The 22,998-nt window shown below is 50.6% G+C and overlaps 1 protein-coding gene across 1 annotated transcript in view; it reads right to left on the bottom strand.

Moving 5' to 3' along the window:
* The window catches only part of ITGA9 (integrin subunit alpha 9), a 67,314-nt gene extending 45,902 nt beyond the window's left edge, over window positions 1-21,412 (bottom strand). The window contains exons 1-11 of the mRNA XM_078608868.1: window positions 20,342-21,412; window positions 15,071-15,192; window positions 13,907-14,013; window positions 13,674-13,800; window positions 12,864-12,931; window positions 11,979-12,111; window positions 8,950-9,035; window positions 8,485-8,547; window positions 6,695-6,832; window positions 4,159-4,264; window positions 2,844-2,935 (exon numbers count right to left, since the gene is read on the bottom strand). Coding sequence (XP_078464994.1) covers window positions 2,844-2,935; window positions 4,159-4,264; window positions 6,695-6,832; window positions 8,485-8,547; window positions 8,950-9,035; window positions 11,979-12,111; window positions 12,864-12,931; window positions 13,674-13,800; window positions 13,907-14,013; window positions 15,071-15,192; window positions 20,342-20,517 — 1,218 coding nt within the window. The 5' untranslated portion in view covers window positions 20,518-21,412. The remainder of the gene's footprint in view (window positions 1-2,843; window positions 2,936-4,158; window positions 4,265-6,694; window positions 6,833-8,484; window positions 8,548-8,949; window positions 9,036-11,978; window positions 12,112-12,863; window positions 12,932-13,673; window positions 13,801-13,906; window positions 14,014-15,070; window positions 15,193-20,341) is intronic.
* Window positions 21,413-22,998: the final 1,586 nt, after the last annotated feature.

Genomic DNA, 22,998 nt, shown 5'->3' with positions numbered 1-22,998 from the left:
TCGCCATTCGCAGACCGACTCCCTCCCCCGCTATCAACCATGCTCCAGCCTGCTGAGCTCTTGCGACCCGATGAGTTTGGGCGCAGTCAGGGTGACGTGGGCGCGGGTTAGAGCGGAGTGAAAATGAACGCTAATAGCGGACTTGGCACCAATTGCTCCAGGTTCATCCTAGGTAACGAGCAGACAGCAGCAGCAGACGCTCGCTGCAAAACCTGGTGAAAAGACAGTTTACTTTGGCACGGAGCTCACACATCTTGGGGGATTGCCTGCTTCGATGCTTTAGTCATCGCCTATGAAAGGGAAAACAGACTTCCGGGGAATGGTCGAATTCACGCATCCCACACCGGGCCGACTTGAAATACAGTTGCGCAGTCGGCAAACAAAACTGAAGATTTTAACAGAGGCCACGATCTCTGCCCAGACCAGAGCTCGCGGTGACACTTTGCGCGCCCTTCATCATGCGCAATGTGCGAGTGGAAAGGGCCCCACAGAGGAGAATTTGGCAGCCGCTGGCATCATCATCATTCACGTGGTCTGCACTACGCATTTCGCTCGCCGCTTTGACTCCTTGACATGCGCCGCTCGCTCGTACTGAGGTTTTCACGCGGTCGACAAAGAGCAGCACCGTCTACCCCCTGTTCACAATAAGCCGAACAGAGGCATACGACTGCAGGGCACAGCGATGGCACAGTGGTTTGCAAGCTGCACTACGAATCCGGCGACCTGTGTTCGGTTCACCAGTCTCACCTAACACCAGGGATATCTAACCGGTCCTTGGACTCCCCCCTTCACCAATCCACACCGACCATCGTGGCGAAGTATGTTCAAACAACCACCATGGCACCTAGGAGTATTTGGGAATGGTGGAAGTACACACACCTGTGTGTGAGTGTGAGTGGTGTGGGAGTACACACACCTGTGAGAGTGAGTGGTGTGGGAGTACACACACCTGTGAGAGTGGGTGGTGTGTGAGTGGTGTGGGTGTACACATACCTGTGAGAGTGAGTGGTGTGGGTGTACACATACCTGTGAGAGTGAGTGGTGTGGGAGTACACACACCTGTGAGAGTGAGTGGTGTGGGAGTACACACACCTGTGAGAGTGAGTGGTGTGGGAGTACACACACCTGTGAGAGTGAGTGGTGTGTGAGTGGTGTGGGAGTACACACACCTGTGAGAGTGAGTGGTGTGTGAGTGGTGTGGGAGTACACACACCTGTGTGTGAGTGTGAGTGGTGTGGGAGTACACACACCTGTGAGAGTGAGTGGTGTGTGAGTGGTGTGGGAGTACACACACCTGTGAGAGTGAGTGGTGTGTGAGTGGTGTGTGTGTACACACACCTGTGAGAGTGAGTGGTGTGTGAGTGGTGTGTGTGTACACACACCTGTGAGAGTGAGTGGTGTGTGAGTGGTGTGTGTGTACACACACCTGTGTGTGAGTGGTGTGTGAGTGTGTGAGTGGTGTGGGAGTACACACACCTGTGAGTGTGTGAGTGGTGTGGGAGTACACACACCTGTGAGTGTGTGAGTGGTGTGGGAGTACACACACCTGTGAGTGTGAGTGGTGTGGGAGTACACACACCTGTGAGAGTGAGTGGTGTGGTAGTACACACACCTGTGTGTGAGTGTGAGTGGTGTGGGAGTACACACACCTGTGAGTGTGAGTGGTGTGTGAGTGGTGTGGGAGTACACACACCTGTGAGAGTGAGTGGTGTGTGAGTGGTGTGGTAGTACACACACCTGTGAGTGTGTGAGTGGTGTGGGTGTACACACACCTGTGTGTGTGTGAGTGGTGTGGTAGTACACACACCTGTGTGTGAGTGTGTGAGTGGTGTGGGTGTACACATACCTGTGAGAGTGAGTGGTGTGTGAGTGGTGTGGGTGTACACACACCTGTGTGTGAGTGGTGTGTGAGTGTGTGAGTGGTGTGGGAGTACACACACCTGTGAGTGTGTGAGTGGTGTGGGTGTACACACACCTGTGTGTGAGTGGTGTGTGAGTGTGTGAGTGGTGTGGGAGTACACACACCTGTGAGAGTGAGTGGTGTGTGAGTGGTGTGGGAGTACACACACCTGTGAGTGTGTGAGTGGTGTGGGTGTACACACACCTGTGTGTGTGTGAGTGGTGTGGTAGTACACACACCTGTGTGTGAGTGTGAGTGGTGTGGGAGTACACACACCTGTGAGAGTGAGTGGTGTGGGAGTGGTGTGGGAGTACACACACCTGTGAGTGTGTGAGTGGTGTGGGTGTACACACACCTGTGTGTGTGTGAGTGGTGTGGTAGTACACACACCTGTGTGTGAGTGTGAGTGGTGTGGGAGTACACACACCTGTGAGTGTGAGTGGTGTGGGAGTACACACACTTGTGAGTGTGAGTGGTGTGTGAGTGGTGTGGGAGTACACACACCTGTGAGTGTGAGTGGTGTGTGAGTGGTGTGGGAGTACACACACCTGTGAGAGTGAGTGGTGTGTGAGTGGTGTGGGAGTACACACACCTGTGTGTGAGTGTGTGAGTGGTGTGGGAGTACACACACCTGTGTGTGAGTGGTGTGTGAGTGTGTGAGTGGTGTGGTAGTACACACACCTGTGAGAGTGAGTGGTGTGGGAGTGGTGTGGGAGTACACACACCTGTGAGTGTGTGAGTGGTGTGGGTGTACACACACCTGTGTGTGTGTGAGTGGTGTGGGAGTACACACACCTGTGTGTGAGTGTGTGAGTGGTGTGGGAGTACACACACCTGTGTGTGAGTGGTGTGGGTGTACACACACCTGTGTGTGAGTGTGTGAGTGGTGTGGGAGTACACACACCTGTGTGTGAGTGTGTGAGTGGTGTGGGTGTACACACACCTGCGAGTGTTTGTGAGTGATGCCGTTCTGGCTGCCATGGTAGATGTACACCGCCCCGAACTCCTCCTCCTGCGGTGCCCCCACCGCGACGTCTGCCGAGAGACGGAGAGAAAGCGCAGCAGCAGCAGCAGCGGTAGCGGCAGCAGAGGGACGGTCACGGCCGCTCGGACAGCTGCTCACAAATCGCTCAATAAAATCAAGAGCTGTGTGGTTAAACATTCTTTTATAGTTTTATTTATTTCAGATTCCTCGGTTTGTAATTGCATTACGGGAGATTCTGAAGCGTTTATCCCCCAATTCGGCGAAGCACGAATTTTCTACGAAACAAATCCGCTCTCTTTTTTAACAACGAATGTAACGTTCAAAGACCAGTGTGTTTTTATGCGTGACCATTTCTTTTGACTGAAAACGGAAGAACACATTTATGTTTTACAGAAGGAGCCCATTTTCCAAAAATCATTACCTTGTGTATAAATAACTACTTTTATAATTTTGTAAAATCAAGACTCCAGCAGGAAAGGGCGTGCCCTATTGCGGCAAAGTGCGTGTGAAACCAAGACGGCGACGACACTGGGGGTTGCCACCGCTGAGGCACAAATAATCGGCACATTACGGGAAGAATAATTCTCACTATCGCGCAAGACGCAAGAACAACATCCACGTGTATCGTCGTGAGTGGTGCATTATCACACAACTGACGAACAAAGGGGACTTCTTGTGTCCTAGGAGGACTTACAGATTTCCCAGCACAGTAGCAATCTCACTCAACCCTCATTGAACAAGGGGACGATCCTTAGAAAACCAGGACAAGCGGTAACCCCAGATGGAAACTCGAAAAGTCGCCACCCAGCAGGGACGTGCGGTCAGGGGAGGCAGGGGAGGCAGAGCCCCACCTGTCATACTCAGATGAAAGTAGCTGTTACGAAAAATAAAAAACAAAAGATTTTTGGACTGATCTGTGTTATAAATGCCATTTCTGTATGATTCCAACCATTACAGAGAGATAGTAACAGGCGCGCTTATTTACCGCGCTCCATTCAGTTTCTGAGGGTTGCGCAATCAGCGGGGAGGCAGAGCTCTGTGCTGCCTCACCTCTCGTCTCTCCCTTTATTTGCATCGGAGCTCCGCAAATTTGGCGATTTTGACTTTGAAAATGATTGGAATCATACAGAAAGGACATAGCACAGATCAGTGGAAAAATCTTAATTTTAATTTTTACTTTACAGCTATTTCCATTGGAGTATGGCAGGCGAGGCTGTGCCTCCCCTGCCTCCCCTGAGCGCACGTCCCTGTCGCCCAGGCGAGTGGAACGTACCTGGGAATCCGTCGTCGTCGATGTCGCCCAGCGCGGCGATGACGGCTCCGAAGTGCGCGTTGTAAGCGTTCAACCCGACCAGCGGCTCCTGCTCCACCAGGTCACCCTGGGGTCAAAGGGCACGTGTTAAGACACGCCGGGAGAAGTGGGGGGGGGCACAAAGGTCGCGCCGGGCAGGGCAGCAGGCAGACACTGCGCCGGTTATTTGTGATGGTCTGCCCCGCTCTTCGCGGAGCTAATTTGATTAACGAGTGAGCGAGCGATCGGCCTGCCACGATTACACCCTCAAGGAAGTTTTGGGACAAGGGGAGGGAGGTGCCTGGGTGGGCGGCGTGGGCAGCGGTGGACGGCGGCCATCACTTGTGCCCGGTCACTGCCGGCACAGTGAGACACTATTTGTAAGTGTGATCTGAGGCTGTCTGTAAGTGTGATCTGAGGCTGTCTGTAAGTGTGATCTGAGGCTATTTGTAAGTGTGATCTGAGGCTGTCTGTAAGTGTGATCTGAGGCTATTTGTAAGTGTGATCTGAGGCTGTCTGTAAGTGTGATCTGAGGCTGTCTGTAAGTGTGATCTGAGGCTGTCTGTAAGTGTGATCTGAGGCTGTTTGTAAGTGTGATCTGAGGCTGTCTGTAAGTGTGATCTGAGGCTGTCTGTAAGTGTGATCTGAGGCTGTCTGTAAGTGTGATCTGAGGCTGTCTGTAAGTGTGATCTGAGGCTGTCTGTAAGTGTGATCTGAGGCTATTTGTAAGTGTGATCTGAGGCTGTCTGTAAGTGTGATCTGAGGCTGTCTGTAAGTGTGATCTGAGGCTGTCTGTAAGTGTGATCTGAGGCTATTTGTAAGTGTGATCTGAGGCTGTTTGTAAGTGTGATCTGAGGCTGTCTGTAAGTGTGATCTGAGGCTGTCTGTAAGTGTGATCTGAGGCTGTCTGTAAGTGTGATCTGAGGCTGTCTGTAAGTGTGATCTGAGGCTGTCTGTAAGTGTGATCTGAGGCTGTTTGTAAGTGTGATCTGAGGCTGTCTGTAAGTGTGATCTGAGGCTGTCTGTAAGTGTGATCTGAGGCTGTCTGTAAGTGTGATCTGAGGCTGTCTGTAAGTGTGATCTGAGGCTGTCTGTAAGTGTGATCTGAGGCTGTCTGTAAGTGTGATCTGAGGCTGTCTGTAAGTGTGATCTGAGGCTGTCTGTAAGTGTGATCTGAGGCTGTCTGTAAGTGTGATCTGAGGCTGTTTGTAAGTGTGATCTGAGGCTGTCTGTAAGTGTGATCTGAGGCTGTCTGTAAGTGTGATCTGAGGCTGTCTGTAAGTGTGATCTGAGGCTGTCTGTAAGTGTGATCTGAGGCTGTCTGTAAGTGTGATCTGAGGCTGTCTGTAAGTGTGATCTGAGGCTGTCTGTAAGTGTGATCTGAGGCTGTCTGTAAGTGTGATCTGAGGCTGTCTGTAAGTGTGATCTGAGGCTGTCTGTAAGTGTGATCTGAGGCTGTCTGTAAGTGTGATCTGCGCTCTGTGCGGCTCGGAGGTCGGCACGCAGCCTCGAGCGGACGGACTCATGCTCCTCATAAAAAAACTTTCTTTTCACCGTCAGATTAGTGAATCTTTATTTTATTCGTTTCAAACGGAAATCCCGGAGCATGGCATCATTACACAAATGTGTAATGGTGTCTGTATTTAAATAAAAAAAAACATGTATGGTATCAGCCTATGGCAATGTGCATTTAATGGGCTTATATTTACAACTGGACGAGAATTGAATTAAGCTGGATCACTCGGTTTGGACAACAATTCATGATCAAAACAAAACAAGACGATTAATAATAGTTGTTACGATGGCTTAACACAGGTAGGAAAGTTAAACTATTTACCCGACCACCAAATCCAACCTAAGTTTTGACCACAGCAAATTACACAAATGTGTAATTTTCACTTTGACAAATTAACCGCGCACATCCGGTGCAGCATCTGTCTGCGGTCTCACTCTCATTATCCATAGACATTGACAAATATGATAATTGTGCGTGGTATCCACCTATTCTACCAAAGTCCTCAGCAAGTTGGACGGACCACTGCGTGCAAAGGGACCGCAGCAGCGACACCACACCGGCGTGACGCAAGCAGCTCTCCACACTGACGTGGACGTCACGAGAATGCTGCTACTGCTGCCGCCGCCCACACCAAGTTCACCCTGGCCTCGCGCAAGTGCCGCTGATCTTATCTACTTTTTTTACCTATTTTTATTTTACCAGGTAAGGCCCACTGAGCTATTAACTCTTTTTCATAAGCGACCTAGCTATCACAAATGATAGCTCAACGAAGCGGCTTATCACGTGGATATTTATAGCAGTCGAATACTCCAAACGCGTGATATCGATTCTAAATGTGGAGGGAGAATAACCAGAGGACCCGGAGAAAAATCCACGCAACCGCGGGGAGAGAAACACGCAAACTCCAAATATACAGGCGTCGTCAGGGTCGGGATCGTCGAACCCACGACCTCCCGCGTACCAGGCGAGGTAGTCAACATCTTGCCGCCGCGGCGCCCTTACATTGCCGTGGTTGACATAGATGTGCACGCGGCCCTCGTCCCGTGAGGCGCTGTGCGTGGGCGCGCCCACCAGCAGATCCGAGAGGCCGTCGCTGTTGAGGTCGACGGCGCACAGCGCCGAGCCGAAGTACGAGCCCATCTGAGCAAACGAGATGACGCACAAATGCCCGGGGCTAAATCGCACGTTTTGTTATCGCCCCCCTCGATCACCACGGAGCGCCTCGCCGAGTTTCGAGACTCTTCTGGGAGGATCCTGCCGGGGTTTTGTAGTCGGGAGGGGGTGGCGTCATTTGCTGTGTGTTTTTCCCAATTTCGTAATTTGCGGTGTGTCAATTTGGCAAACTTGAACCATGATTCGGCACACGATGGCCTACTATTCCGAGATTTATATCACGAGATCTTTAACATCATGCACTGTGAAGTAGACGGTGAGCGTTTATGGCTAATACACCCTCGGCATTAACCAGGGTGGCCTGTGGGATTCGAACCAGGAACCTCTGCAATAACGAGCGGTGAATGCCCTACCGCTGGGCCCACATCACCCACCGGCCCTAAAAAGTAACTACTATGTGACTGTGGAATAACAGGTATAGCACGCAGAGGTCACGTTTCAATCTCCTGGCTTCTGATTGACCAGAGTGGCACAATGGGCTGAATGGGTAATCTCGATTGTAAAACACTAAATGGATCTTAACTGCCATGATAATTCTTGCCGAATGTTTCATTGCCGACAGTTCGATTGGGTTGCACTCTTGAACGTCTCTCAAAACTTTTATTTCGATTGGAGTGACATTTCTCCGAAGGTTATGTTTCCCAATGGAAAATGTTTTAATCACATAACAAGTTAACATCCCGGCTCTCATCTAGAGAAGGGCCTCTGAGTGAAATGTTAGCTGAGTACATCGCCGTGCGTATTATTACAAAGCAGTGTTTGTTGTTAATAACTGGGGTGGTGAAGTGCATTAAGCCGGTGTTTCTACATCCCTGCCAACACAGCTCCATAAAATACATTTTAATAGAACTATTTTAACGGGAATTAAAGTGTGAATTTTTGCTAATCTTCATTAACATGTAGAGAACAATTCCCCCCTATGTCCCATGCGCAACAGAGGCAATTTTATTTTTACTCGCAAATCCATCCTCCCCACAGGCACGGGAGCGCTCACAACGGAGCGGCTGTGTATGCAAGGCACCAGCGCGGTTTTCTCAAAATCACTTTTAGACCAAAACACGTGCACTGACTTGTTCCGAAGTTCGATGTTTACAAAGTCATGCGTTGGATACTATTGTTGCTGCTTTGCGATGATGACAAAACTATCATCTGGTAGCAGGGAAGCTGCTGTGGTGTAACGGTCAGCGCACGGGACTTGCAATCCAGATGTCGCTGGTTCGATTCTATCTCCTGGCGCGGCAGTTGAAGCAATGGGGCCAGTTGATGAAATCCCACTCCCGACCTCTGTGTGCCCAGCAGGGTAAATGGGTACAACCACAGTTAGTCGATCACTAGATCTTGTGTGGTGGGGTAAAGTGTGGGCACTACCATCTCTTCCAAGACGCATGGCCAGTGTGGAAGAGTAGGCCAAATACCCTCTCTAGAGCTTCCTCTAGAGAAGACCTCTTCCACCAGCAATGGCAGGGCAAGGCACGGCAGGGCTGTATCTTTACCTTAATCTGCTTTTATCGTGTAGCCATGTTATGGCCGCAGAACAAATGTGTAGTAGCGTCAGGTCACGAATAGGAACAGAGGTTGAAGACTTTTTAAGGTTTTACAAACACTATCCGTGAGCCCACCTTCTTCCCTGAGAACTGTCGTATGATGTGGAGACCTCCTCGCTGAATCCTGAAGAGGTAGACCTTGAGCAGACAGACACACAGGAACGTGTGACATTACGATATAAAATAACCACAAACTCGAGTGCACTTATTTCAGTACGAGAATGCTACGTAAACATTTGAGTTTCAAAATTAGACTGCATTGCTATCAGTTTTGTCTTTTGTACAAAGGTGGTGCCTGGTGCTTCCAATATCGCTTCATCACTGCCCACACGAAAAGACAAAGATCCCGCATTTGGCTTTATGAAGTACAGGGGCAAGTGCTGTTTGTGGGAGCATGTTAGTAATGGAATGGCACGCAATGGGCTGGTACGGACAGCACCATGCCAGGCTGCCTGCGTCTCCCCAGCGCTGTTGTGCACACACCACAGGAGGCCGAGTTGTGTGTGTAAGCATGGTTGAAGCGTCTCGCGTAACCCTCACCTCTCCGACGTTGGCTCTTTGCGGCGCTCCGCCCACGACCTCCGTGCTCTGTGGGTGTGTGAAGTGCCCCGCTGTGATGCTGTACCCTGCAACGATTCCACCAGAGTTGTTAGAAGCTGGAGCCCTGGCTACACCCTTCGATTTGTCTGTGACTCTGGGTGAATCGAACACAGCCATGGCAGTACTCACCTGCTCAGGATATGCAATCGTCCCAAATCTATAGTGAATATCCAAACTCTGCATAGTCAGTCACCCACGACAGAGCTTTTCGTGATTACGAATTCGCAGGTGCATGAAGTGTGCAGGGTCTTAATTTGCCTAGAAACTCCCCCACCAGACATGACACCCTGATTTGTTCCCTGCGGAGTACATTATATTCAAGATACGCACTCGGAGTGATGTGTGTAAGAATCATATACGTATGATTGTATTCAAATTATCTACAAAAGGATGTGCTGCTACATTTAGACAAACGAAGCAAACTGAAACTGTATAAACAGTTTAAGTTAAACTGTATAAGTCAGAAACACCAAGAAACAATACAAACGTGACAGTTAACACAAGACAAGAAATTTAAGTGACAGCTCTGCGATGTTTTTTTGAGTCGTACGGCGCTGTTCGGCACAATGTCTGACGTTTTGCTCCACGAGCTGGGAGCTTCTCCAGGAATAGCACGTGGAGCAAAATGTCAGACATCGCGCCAAACAACGTGCAGTACAGCCCTCGGGTGACACGTGAGAGAGCTGCGCGTCACAACCGCGTCAACCTACGCTTGTTGCAAAGTAGCCATTTCTTGGATTGAATCATGACTAGTAATCGTGCCAGTTCATCGTGGCTGCTGGAGGTGGGAAGGGGGAGGATCGTTGTCCACTTCCCGGGCAGCGTTTCACAGGCCGAGCGCACGTGCTGCCATGCCAGGTCACGACGACGAAGTTCATTAGCATTTGTTCGTTTGAGTTCATGGCTCTCCAGCGCCCAGCCACCTGCACCTGGGAACAAGCTCAGCACCCAGCTACCTGCGCCTAAAGTAGCAGCAAACAGGCGGCAACATCTGCAACCTGTTGTGTGCAACGAGGCGCGCTCTGCCAAGTCCCGACGTTTCCATCAAGCGACAGCAGTGGCGGCGGCTTTCCTACGTTCTCAGATGGGGCCCTCGTCAGAGGAAGAGGGCTTCATCCCGGTGCCAACGCGCAATATCCTGCGGAGGCATCTACAGCACGGCTCCGCAAGGTGTCAAATGAAACACGGTGATGTGTCTTAACAAACAGTTTTTTTTATTTTCCCATGCCCTTCCCCCCAGTGTTATCCTGATTGTGCTGCCGGTGTCGTGTCACGAGATGAATAATCTATGAGGAACCCTCGCAGGGCAGGGCAACACGACGTGTGAGAGCATGGTCTGTGGTAGGAGGCATTACAGAACGACTTTTTAGATCCCTGCAAGTGACCTCTTGACTGGACTTGGAGCCAACACTTTACCACTCACTTTGCTACAGAGAGTAAGAGTCACACGGTAGTCAAACCCATAGTTTTCATTTACGGAGGTGGAATTGTGTCAAGTTAAGTAAAAACCCAAATTAATATGAATTCATTTATTGCGCAGTCATTGGTGATCCGAGTGAAACCATCAACTCACTATCACAGGTGGATGACCGGATTTAAACCAGAAGTCTCAGCTGTGTTAGCTCAGCGCTCTGATCTCTGAGCCAGCTGACCACCTACGGTGCTGTGTCCTATGAACAAATGAGAAAGTGCACCTTGAGCAGAAAACATTCTTGGCTCTTAAACTTAAAAACACACCGACCACCACACTCCATAACAAGACGCAGAACCTCTCGGTCTGCCTAAGGAACTGGACAATTTTCCATTTCCTCTGCAAACACAAAGCGTAAACAAATTAATGGCTAAACAAGCTGACAAATTGACAAGTGAACACGTTTGCAGTTTTTTGCAAACGTGGGGGGGCCTTAATTTTCCGCTCTCAATCCCAGGATGCTGGCAGCAGATTGCGAGGCGCCCGCGCGCGTGACCATGAAGCCGAACAGCTGCGTGGTACCACGCATCGGCACGCAAATTAATTCCCCATACAAGTGTAGTGACATGAAACGGGTCACTACGTAGCATAGCGCGGGTTGCTGGCAGAGAAGGGGATCTGCAGTTGCAGCAGCCCTGCCTGTCAGCAGGTCACGTGATAAGTCAGAGAGAGGGATGTAGGGGAAAGGTGATAGAGGGGGCATGTGAGGTGAGCCCGGGAACCTTCTAGTAGGTTCTAGAAGGGGGGCGTGGCCGGGGCGGAGCGAGGCCAAGCAAGGAGGATAAAAGGGGACCCCGAGCGAAGGTTCGGGGCTGTTGCTTGGAGTGGGATCCCGTCGTGCTGCTGGAGTCTTCGTCTGCGTCTTCACCTTCTCGGCGTCGTCAGTCAGGCAGTCTGCCAGCTGTCCTGACTGACAGTTGTAGTTATCCCTTGTGACCTGTGAAGGCTGTTAATAAATAGAGTGCCTCCTACTCCTAGTGTCTCTGAGTGCGTCACTACACAACGGAAAAACTCTTGTCAAAGAAAATTAGTAAGAAAATACAAAATTCCTATTCTGTTGTTGCTGCTGCTGTTTGAATCGATGATGCGAGAAGAGAAGAGAGTGGGCACCCATGGCCCACTGGGCCGGATCATCAGCAGCGGTGCTTGGTCGACATGAGACATGGTATGGGGAATTGAATGGGACCCCCCACTCCTTCCCCGTTCTATAACCGTCGACGGTGTGTCGATGTCCGTGAGCAGATCTCGAGCACCCACATCCACCAATCACACAAAGTCGCCCCTCTCAAGGCCCAACACAACAACTTGCCACCGCCGTAGGCAAACGCCCACATTGTCTCGGCCTAAAGTTGGCACCGCCAAGGCCTCGATGCCAACCGCCAGCACTCGCCTCCTCCTACGCCCCTCTTCTTAGCCCGGCGCTTGGGCCCCCCACGGCCCATGGGCATTGGTGCAGTTGCACCGCCTGCACGCTGGACATAGCTGTGCCACGGCTCACCGAGGTAGCTGCTGTAGCCGACAGCGCGGCGCTCGCTCTCCGAGTAGAAGGAGTTGGCGCGTGTGGTCAGGTTGTGCAGGATCACCGTGCCCGTCCAGTAGAAAGAGCCGGGAGCACCCAGCACGACCGCATCCTAGGACACGCAAAGCACCGCCACCCCACCCTCGCCATTACAAATGCCACTGATCCAACACCCGCCCAACATCACTGCGTATGACCCTCTTGTCAATCCGCCGCTGGATGGGGGCCTCCCCATGCTTACACAGGAGTTATTTCGAACACGCTACGCTCACCACGCTGGTGAGTGGGAGTTTATGAAAGTGAGCACGGAGTTCTGTGCGGTAATGGATATTGTTGCACTGCGGCGCATCAGGTAGCGGCGGTTATCCAGCCAAGCCCTGTCCAGGATCAAGCTCACCTAGCGCATTCTGGGCAATTTGGTCAGAGGCGCAATGTACAAATAAAAATGAAATGAAGCTCGTCATCAGTACGATGAACAGATTCAGCCTCACTGCCATCTTAAACTGTGGCGAGATGCTAAATACCTCGCCTGGTATGGAGGAGGTTGTGGGTTCCATACCGACCCTGACGCCTGCTGTATATTTGGAGTTTGCATGTTCTCCCCGTGGTCGCGTGGATTGTTCTCTGGGTGCTCTGGGTTTTCCCTCCGCATTTAGAATCAACATCATATTTGGCTGCGCTAAATTTTAACGTGATAAACCACTTCGTCGAGCTATTATTTGTGGCCAGGTTGCTTCTGAAAAAGAGCTATATAGCTCAGTGGACTTTACCTGGTAAAATAAAATTTGAATGAACATTTAATTTTTTTTTACGTTCATCGATGTCGCCGTCTCGGGCAAGTACGGTGGATCACGGGAGACTGACCTCGAGGAAGAGTCCCGCGATCCCTGCCTGGCAGGAGCCGTGCTCCTCCCCATACTTCTTCTGGTGCTCTGCGCGACAGATGCAACGGTTGACATCAGCCCCGGCAAAGAAACACGGTGAACACCGGCCCTACCTTCAATGCCGCAACCCTCTTCGCCCGCACCATACATGAAGAATAGTATGTAACGCCTTCCAACATGCGTTTGTCTTTGTAAATATTCAATCAGCAGGATAGCAGCTGGCGGGTTAGCTGTCAGGGCCAATAATACTTTTATCCTCTGGCTTGGGTCTCCACGTTTTGGCCAACAAAAGCGTTAATAATAAAGATAATATTATTATTTTACAGCCTTATCACCGCTCCAGTCCTGGAGGAAGGCCTCCCCATGCCATGTCGGCCATACTTCACCACCCTGGTCAATGCGAGATGGTGAATCAGGCGACCCAACCAAAACTGGTTCAGATATATCTTACCACTGATGGAAACAATGTCTGGGAATTGAGCTCAGATTGCTCGATTCATAACAGAGTGCACTAACCACTGGGCCACTCCTCCACTCTGGGTTAAATCTTTTTTTTTCGAACGCCTTTTATTTCAGTAGGAAAAGCCTCAAACGAATCTAGGCGTGTGGTATAAAACAACCTTGACCTTCACCTTAACCATCGCCTGGCCACCTCACAGTCCAGCAGTTTTGGCCGTTTCACAACTCTCTACTCGACTCCCAAAGTGGTGGATCAGAGGTAAAAAAAAAATGGCCACCACCGTGCCCAGCTCATTAAAGGTCTCGCTGTACTCCGCTGGCTCGGCCGCACCTTTAAAGCAGGGAATGATGTGTGTGCTCTCGCTGGGCGCGAGGCTGGCGGGGATGATGTAGCACAGGCCATGCGGCAGCTTCCACTCCCTCACGTAGAACGCGTTCTTCCAGCGGTGAGCGCACGCCTACAGTGGCAACGCACGGAAACGTACGGGTGAGAACAAGGAGGGCGAGGAGGTAGTGTTGGTGGGTACTACGTTGGTGAGCCTTGGCCGATAAGACTGCGCTTACCAGGATCTTGCCGTCGGGTTTGTTCTGCCGGGCCATGCTGACGCCGAGCCACTGGTTGTCGCGCTCCTCCAGGCACGTGCGCCCACATTGGTGGTTGTGCCGCGAGCCTGGGGGCCGTGACCCAGAGGTGACAACGGTGAGGTAACGCACCCAATCCGTGCGCCTCCACAGACCCGACCACCGAGAGGATTAAAAACCAGCGGCGTAACGATCCTCCAACTGCCCATTTATTAAATTGTCATTATTCAGGGTTATTGTTTGATTCAAGAATACATGATTTATTGTCTGGTTTGTACCATCTTTATGCGTACGGCCTCATTTTTATCATCTCCTTTATGTGGTATTGTCTTACATCAGGTGGCTTATCATGGCACCACGATGGGAACAATGGAATCAAAGAGCCATAAATATAAGTAGCGTTTCCATGTCATTTCATAGTGTTCCCCCCCCCCCCATAAATGCTCCACCACATCCCAGCTAAAGAAAACGTTCACTTCCTTCCTGAAGAGTTGTCTCAGTATATTGGTGACCTATAGCCATGCTTAAAGCTACATTAATAACATTTACACTGCTGAATTTGGTGATGAATCAAATTATATGGGGCCACTAAGGTGAAAAGCATTGAGAACATATATATGTTGAACTTCTTTTGCACCGTACGTAGTCAACCGCGCTAATCCGAGGTGCGTGGAAGGACAACAAACTAAACATAAACTGTTCTAAAGAAATTAGTTTTCAAAGTAGATCGCTCCAGTGGCTTTCTAATATCAGAAGGGCATTCTAGACGACTGCAGAAGCACATCTGAAAGCGCACAATGCAGTGGACCATCTTTGTCCGATGGCCAGCTAAAAGCCGCTGCTGTGATGATGACCGGAAGTGGCCATCAGTGGCCTCCTACCGCCATGTGGAAGGAGCAATAATTAGAAGCCAACCCACCTGAGAGGTAGACTAATGGGGTAATGGAGGAACACTTAAGAGAGACAAACATAGCTCAACAGGAAGCGATGCCATGCCAGAGAGGAGGAGTAGAATGAGTTCACTCAGCCAGAGTTCACTCAGCCTCGTCAGCTGCCGTGTGCCGATTGACGGAAGAGAGAGTTGAAGGCAGAGTGCAGACGCAGAGGTGTCGTCACAACGACGCCTCCGTGGTTACGGCCTCTCACCCAGCAGCATCTCAGTGCAGCTCTGCTCGCCGTTCGGCTGCACCCGGCACTTAAAGATGGCACCCGGGTGCACAGTCTCCGTCAGGAGATCCGAGTTGGCTTTCGGAGCTCCCACCAGGATCCTGTGCGTGCCACGTAGTGAAATAAGGGACACGGGAGACGCAGAGATGAACGTGAAAATGAAATTGATAACTCTGTCTGCTTTATGGTTCATGGTCATTGTGGGCCCACGCAGTCGATGTCGTCACTGCCACTGCCAGATTGTGTGACTTGAAAAACCATTACCTGGCGTCACAGGTCCAATGGCGAATGAGAAAGTAGCGTTTAGTCAAAACTCCACACTAAAGTTCAAGATTTGCATCATTTAAAGCACCCCGGCAAAGGTTAGGAAATATTTTTTTGTTAAAGTAATTTATTACCAAACATGAAGGCTCTAAAGCTTTCAGAATAAATAACCACGGATAAATACACAAGCACAGGCAATAACATCTCCTTCGTCTTCATTTATACAATTTTAAAGTCTATTAGTAAACGCTGACAGGGCAAATACAAACACGCAATCAATCTTGGTACGAACGGCGCTGTAGAGCAGCGTCTCAAGCGCGTGAGGGCCCCGAGATCGCTCGGTCGTGAAAATGCAAGGAATGTTGTGCAGCGCGGGAGCGAGAGGCGAGGGCGCAAGTGCTGGAGGTGGCCGCGCACGTCTTCACACAGAAAGACGCTTGTTTACAGGGCCCTTAACGCGTTGCACATGTTCGGCCCCAAACTGTTTTTAATGCCGCTTTTTCGTGTTCCACCAACACCGCGCCACACATCCCACCTAAAGAAAACATTTATTTCCCTGCCGAAAGGTTGTTCTTGTGTTATATTTCTTTTGTCGCGATTTTTTTCGCGTTCCTTTTACCGCTTAAACAAGAAATGGTCACGTGCTGTGCGACCTGAGAGCGGCGTGGAGCTGCGGGGCCGGCACGCCGCTCGCGGCCCGCCCGCCCGCCCCACGGGAACTCGGTCCGCTCACCCGGTTCGGCACACCCACGCCAACTGCGGTGCCCACGACTATGGTGGTGGGCCATTGTGTGCCCACCGAGTCTCGACGGAAAGTAAAATTACGGAAAAAATACGCGACTTCGTAATATGGCCTGAAGTTCCGGAAATGCAAATATTTTAGTGAGTAAATCATCCGATTTATTTATAGTCAGGCGAGAAACCAGTGAGACGAATGACCTCACAAGGCACGAACATCGGATCACCTCCCTTACAAGCCATATCCCAAACAAGTCATTTATTAGCGCCCAATAGAGCCACACCCTTGTATTAACCCAGACTGTACAATGTCAACACGCACAACTGCAGAGGAAGCCAGCGTCGGCACTGGGCGTGCGGTGCGCGTTGACGCACGCGCCACGACCGTCAGCGCTTTGAGTCCATCGGAAGCGCTTAGCACGAGCACGGCAAACACGCAACCAGCGCAGGGCGAACAGCCTCCGTCACACGCGGCGCGCACGCTGCGGCCCTAAAAATACAGCCTCAAACTGCAACAAAAAACAACGACTTGGCACATGTGGGCCCTCTGGGGGGGATGTGAAGATGAAGAGTGCGTGGCTTTGGGATGACGTAGGGCTCTTCAAGCGGGATCCACGTGCACACGGGGGAGGCACCGCGCAATCGTGTCCAAGCCTGGCTTGGACACGATCGCGCGAAATAAAAATCCATGCTATCTTCAAAACACGGACCGGACGTCTGACCACGTTGTCTGACCACGTAAGTGGTTATTTTTTTTACTTATTTCCCCCAAAATGCGGTGAAGGTGTAGGCCACAATGTAACACCCCAAACAATGTGCGTGTAACATCAAAGATTACTCTGCACACCGCAATGTGAGCCACACAAACGGCAGGGCTTGGCATCAAGAGTATAGTAGTGTGCACAAATTGTTTTACCTTGCGTTGTTTTGGTTGTTTAAACCCGACGTGCCAGCCTTGATTGAGAAAGGTTTCTAGAATGGTGACATGGTAATACATCTGAACTGGCAAATTACATACTCTTAGGTTTTTTCCGGTAAAGTTACGTAGGTAAAAAATAAAATTAAAAGTTGATGTTAAAATAAAATACTAAATGTGATTTCTTATTTTATTTTATTTCTATTATTACTTTTATTAACTTTTAATTTTATTTTTTACCTACGTGACTTTACCGAAAAAACCCAAGAGTATGAATCCTTGCAGTCACGAAAGCTTCAAATCTGGCAAATTACAGCCGCTCAAACCTCTCAAAAGGTGACATCGGGAGTGTGAAATTTTATTTTCACCACACATTGCCCCATAAATTGCAGCAGCAGTTATTTTGTGCTCTTTCTCAACACAGCGGAATATCAGCGGAGTAGCGGCGTGGTTGGCATGGGCCCTGGTGCGTGGAATGAAATGGGCCCTCTGTTTAATTCCCCCTCTTCGTCGTCTGGCACCGACACGGTTGCACCACGTGCACCCTCGATAGCTACGCCATTGAGGAATACAGCTCATTGCAGTCGTGTTAAACCCGCGAGTACACTAACTCCTACGCTCCCAGCCCAAGTTCATGAACCATATCAGCCAACAGAGGGAAGCAGTGGCAATTTGGAGCTATGGTTCTGATCTCAATGACACGCACTTATCTCAAGTGTCAAGCAGCCAGCCTGGCACGCATCCACGACAGAATGAATGAGTCTCAATACATCGCCATGGTTTTGTAGTGCAATGAGCGCTACTTGGCGAGAGGGGTCTTTGTTAAAATACAAAGATTTTACATAACACAGCTTTATAATAGAAACAGAATGGTTACACTTCTTCAATGGTCCTCTTCTCCTCTGCCTATGACTGTCTCTTTTCTTATATACAGACCTCTTCCTACTCCCCGTGGAAATCATCCAGCATCTATTCTGGCCAGCGTCATGATATGCAGAAGCATTCTTCATCAGACGCTATATGAATCAGGATTGTACTGAACGGTATTGTGCTTTTCAGCGTGGCAATTCTGAAAGAGGAGTACAGCGTCAGCTTTACCGCCACACATTTTCTATCACAATGCAATGTACACAGCTGCTTAGGTGGCGTGGTGGCGCAATGGTTAGCAGAGGGCTATAAATCTGTCGACCTGGGTTATCATCTCTCCACGGTGAAGAGATGATAACCACCTCGCGCCTGGTATACAGCCTGTTGTATATTTGGAGTCTGCATGTTCTCCCCGTGGTTGCGTAGATTTTTCTTTACAATAGTTATTACAGAATTACATGAAAATGTACAATATTTCATATTTATGAGTTTAACAATACATCCATTTTTTTATATTCTTTGGGTCTTTCGGTAAAGTCGCGTCGATAGGTTCAAAGAAAATAACCCCTTTTTCCTGATGACGGCCGTGTTGAGATTGAAACGTCGTAGTTTTTGTTATTTTCTTTGAACCTATCTATGTGACTTTACCAAAAGACCCAAAGAATATGAATCCCTGCAGTCACAAAAACTTTAAGTCAAGCTTCCCTTCTTCTTGCACCGTAACACACACGGACTCTATGTGCATTTTAATACAGTGCATTCCTGTGCTCATGTCCCGACTTACGAAGCGCTCGACTAACGAGCGGGTCTCAGAACTGAACACGTTCGTAAGTCGATGACTGCCCGTATAGTATACACTCAACAGTGCTGATTGTTGCTGGCCGTTCGGCGTTTTTGGGCTTTGGTGCTGTGCTAAGAAACCCTGACATTTGTGTAACTGTCAGTAAGAGGGGTAACAACTATCCCTCGGCAGAGCGGGCGGCATTAGCAGCAATATCCCGCGTGGGCGACAGGAACATTACCCTCCGAATAGCACGGTTGGTTATGTACGGTGCAAAAGAAGTTCAACATACATTACAGACACGATCGTCCCCCCCCCAACCTCAGCGAACACATTCGTCACCGAGTCCACTGCTGGCAACTGTGGGTTCAACCACCTCACGCAAAGTCACTCTGCAGTTCATGTCGAGTGTTTTCTACAATGGCATCTCCCCCCTCTTGAAATCATCGTAACTCTACAGCGCTTATCGGCCACGTTGGTATGAGCGACGTAGCGTGGTTGGTATGAGACGTCGCGTGGTTGGTATGAGACGTCGCGTGGTTGGTATGGGTACATCATCCAAATGGGGGGCCCCTGTCCTTTACCTCCCCAACCCCAACGTCCCCGTGTGGTCCCCCGAAGTCCGGGCACGGTTGTTGCGCCGTCTGCTCAAACAGCTACGCAGCTGGTCGGCTCGTGCGTTGCATCGGCTTACGCACATGCAGCAGCAGCAGTATTATTACCACCACGCGTGCAATATAATGCGGCGTGTTCAAATGCAATTGGCATGCAGACGTCACACAATGCACACATCACTTGTGTACGGTCATCGTTTCATTACACACCTCGGCTGAAGCACGTGCAAACCGGTCTGTCGACCACACGGCGCTGTTCATCACACCCAATCACGCCCGTGTGGATTGCGCGTGTTACATTGCAGGCTCCCTGAATGGCACAGACGGGCGGTAGAATTGCCGCTGAGTGATCATCTCGTGAAGCCGGAACGCAACACGAAGGGCTGGTGTGGCCAGGATCATGGCCGGCTGCCTTTGTCTCTCCGATGTGCGCACACACACTGTAGAAAGTATATATTTAAGGTCGAGTAGATCTAGGGGAGTCCCAAGCAAAGTTTAGACATACCTTTTCAGGTATGTCATTTAAGGCCGAGTCGATCTAGAGCAGGCCCGGTTCTGATACCACTCACCACTAATGTTAGCCTGGGCCAGGAATCGAAATAAGAAATGTTCGTAGCGCAGTGCCTTGAACCACTGCGCCACCGCTCACCACACACCCCACACATGGGTACACACACTACGCACATGGGTACACATGGGTACACACACTACGCACATGGGTACACACGGGTACACACACTACGCACATGGGTACACACGGGTACACACACTACGCACATGGGTACACACGGGTACACACACTACGCACATGGGTACACACGGGTACACGCATCACACACGGGTACACGCATCACACACGGGTACACGCATCACACACGGGTACACGCATCACACACGGGTACACGCATCACACACGGGTACACGCATCACACACGGGTACACGCATCACACACGGGTACACGCATCACACACGGGTACACGCATCACACACGGGTACACGCATCACACACGGGTACACGCATCACACACGGGTACACACACGCAGACGGGTACCCGGCGCGGCGCCCTACCAGCTGGAGTCCCTGTAGCTGTGCCCCAGCACGGAGTAGCCGAAGTAGCTGCCATTGGGTCCCGTGAACACGAGCCGGGACTCCAGGTCCACGTTGTAGGCGCGGGCGCAGCACAGCAGGGCGAGCGAGTGGAGCAACAGCCGGGGAGCTCGGCACAGGGGGCCCAGCCAGGCCATGGCACGCGTGTGTGTGTGTACACGTGTGTGCGCGCGCGTGTGTGTGTACACGCGTGCGTGTGTCTGTATGTATGAGTTTGTATGTGTATTTGTGTGTATCAGTTTGTACGTGTGTATGAGTTTGTGTGTACGAGTTTGTTGTATACGTACACGTGTTTATTCGCTTGTGTATGTGGTTAAGCGAGTGTGTGTAGGTGGGTGTACCAGTGCGTGTATGCTCATTAAACGATCATGCAAATACGTGTAGTAGTAGTATACGTTTATGCATATGTTTTAATATATGTTAGCGATTATACGTGTGTAAATAACTACGTTTATGTATAGTATATCATTAATATTGCACGCGTAAATGCATGTCCACATGTACGTAAGTGTATGTCGTGTATGACGCCTCGCGTGTTGTGCTCGAGCCGGCAGCGTAGATGTGGGTACGAGTCAGAGAGAGTATTGTGGATGGGGGTGTTTGTCTCCGTACGCAGTCCAGATGTTACGAATTCCACTGCATCCTGAAGTATGTTGCGACTTGTGCGCACGGCCGCATCTCCAGGAGGCAGCTCTCCCGCAAAGAACGTGGCCAAATCCAACCAAACTGAAGCCCGCTTGCAGTCCCCGTCCCCCACTCAACACATCTGATCCTCCTCTCACGCCCGTGGCTCGCAGCAGCTCAGCGTCACCCAAACTGCGTGTCGCCGCGCTCCGCTCGCTCTGCCCCACAGCTCGTGTCAAATCCCAGCGTCGCGCGTGGTCTCACGAGCGCAGGTTCCTCCCTTGCTGCCTCTGCTCCTGCTGCTCCTGCCAATACACCACGGGCGCGTACACAGGAACACGCGGAGGACTGATGCGCACTGGCGCGCACACTCAGACGCAACACGTGGACCCGCGCGCGCAGCACAGGCGGGGGCTCTGCTGTGGCTCCGTGCGTCACGAATCTCGCACCCCCCCACCACTCAACCCCAACTTCTCCCACCCCCCCACCACCCAACCCCAACTTCTCCCACCCCCCCACCACCAAACCCAAACTTCTCCCTCCCCACCACCCCCATCCGCATGATCCCCGGCCCCTCGCATTATTCAAAGCGCGCGGCTCCTATGCGCATGAATAAAATATAAATAAATAAATAAAACCTGAGAATATAAATAAAATATCCCTTTTACATAGCAGTGCTATGCCAATCCACTCCTGGAAGAAGGCCCTCACTCGTCCTCCACGCTGCTGTGTCGGTCGTAGGAGTTGTTTAACCATCCTTCAGCATGCTGGTCGGTGCGATGTTGGCGATGTTCAAATCTACAACAATGTAGATTCACATACTGTATATATATCAGGCGCACGTTGAATTTACTACAGTATATTCATTACATCGTCATTGGCCAATGCTCCCACATATATGGGCCCGATCCGTGCGCTGTTGTTGGCGGATTTCCCTTTTCGTACGATTTTTGGCGAAAGCTTCCCCCATTGTGTTCCTCACCACCACCACCACAAGCGATGAATGTGGCAAACCGCCCATGTGGTGAGATTCGGCCGTTGACTTGCTCGGTATCTTCATAACCATTACTTATATATAATTAATAGCCCGCGTATGTGAAGGTACCGTAGCTTATATATCTTGCACTCTCCGATGATGTTTCAATCGCTTACATGCGGAATGGAGTGGCAGGATAGGGGGGAGCGCTGAATAGGAGCAGGGCTTCATTTTTGACTCGTAGCCACAACAATGTCGAGAGGTATACTGGATGTGGTGTTCCGCATGCGGACATATCCGAGTGACCGACGCAGACTGACCCATTTGAAATGAAGCCATGGATGTTCATGTCAGCACTCACTGCCACATTAAGTTCAGACACATGTGAACTCTTCCCTTGTTTGGCTGAGTAATCTACAGCCAAATGTGCACGCCGTGTCTGTACTGGAGGGATGGTACTGTCCCACGAGGACACGAGAGATGCCAGTGTTGTCACCCTGTACAAAACAGGGGAGACAGGAGTGACTGTAACAACAACCGTGGCATCTCCTTACTCAGCACCACTGGTAAGCTCTTTGCGAGCGTTGCACTGAATAGACTCCAGGTCCTCGCAGATAAGCTTTATCCAGAGCCACAGGCAGGGTTCAGAGCAGGAAGATCAACCACGGACGTGATTTTCTCTCTGAGACAACTCCAGGAGAAGTGCAGAGAGCAGAGAAAACCACTCTTCATGGCCTTCACTGACTTCAAAAAATCTTTCGACCTTGTGAGCAGGAGTGGCCTTTTTAAGATGGTCGAAGGGATAGGTTGCACCCCAGAACGGCTCAGCATTCTTCAGTCCTTCCACAACAACATGCAAGGCACCATCCAGTTCGATGGGCCTACTTCAGACCCTTTCAAAATCTGTGGCGGAGTCAAGCAAGGATGTAGGCTGGCAATCACCCGGTTCGGGATATTCCTTTCCCTCCTCCTCCGGCAAGCCTTTGGGACATCCATCGAGGGAGTCTACCTACACACA

This window comes from Lampetra planeri, chromosome 31 (genome assembly GCF_965212315.1).
Source record: "Lampetra planeri chromosome 31, kcLamPlan1.2.h2, whole genome shotgun sequence".
In the NCBI taxonomy this organism is placed as follows: Eukaryota; Metazoa; Chordata; class Hyperoartia; order Petromyzontiformes; family Petromyzontidae; genus Lampetra; species Lampetra planeri.
This window is presented reverse-complemented; position numbering and strand designations above follow the sequence as displayed.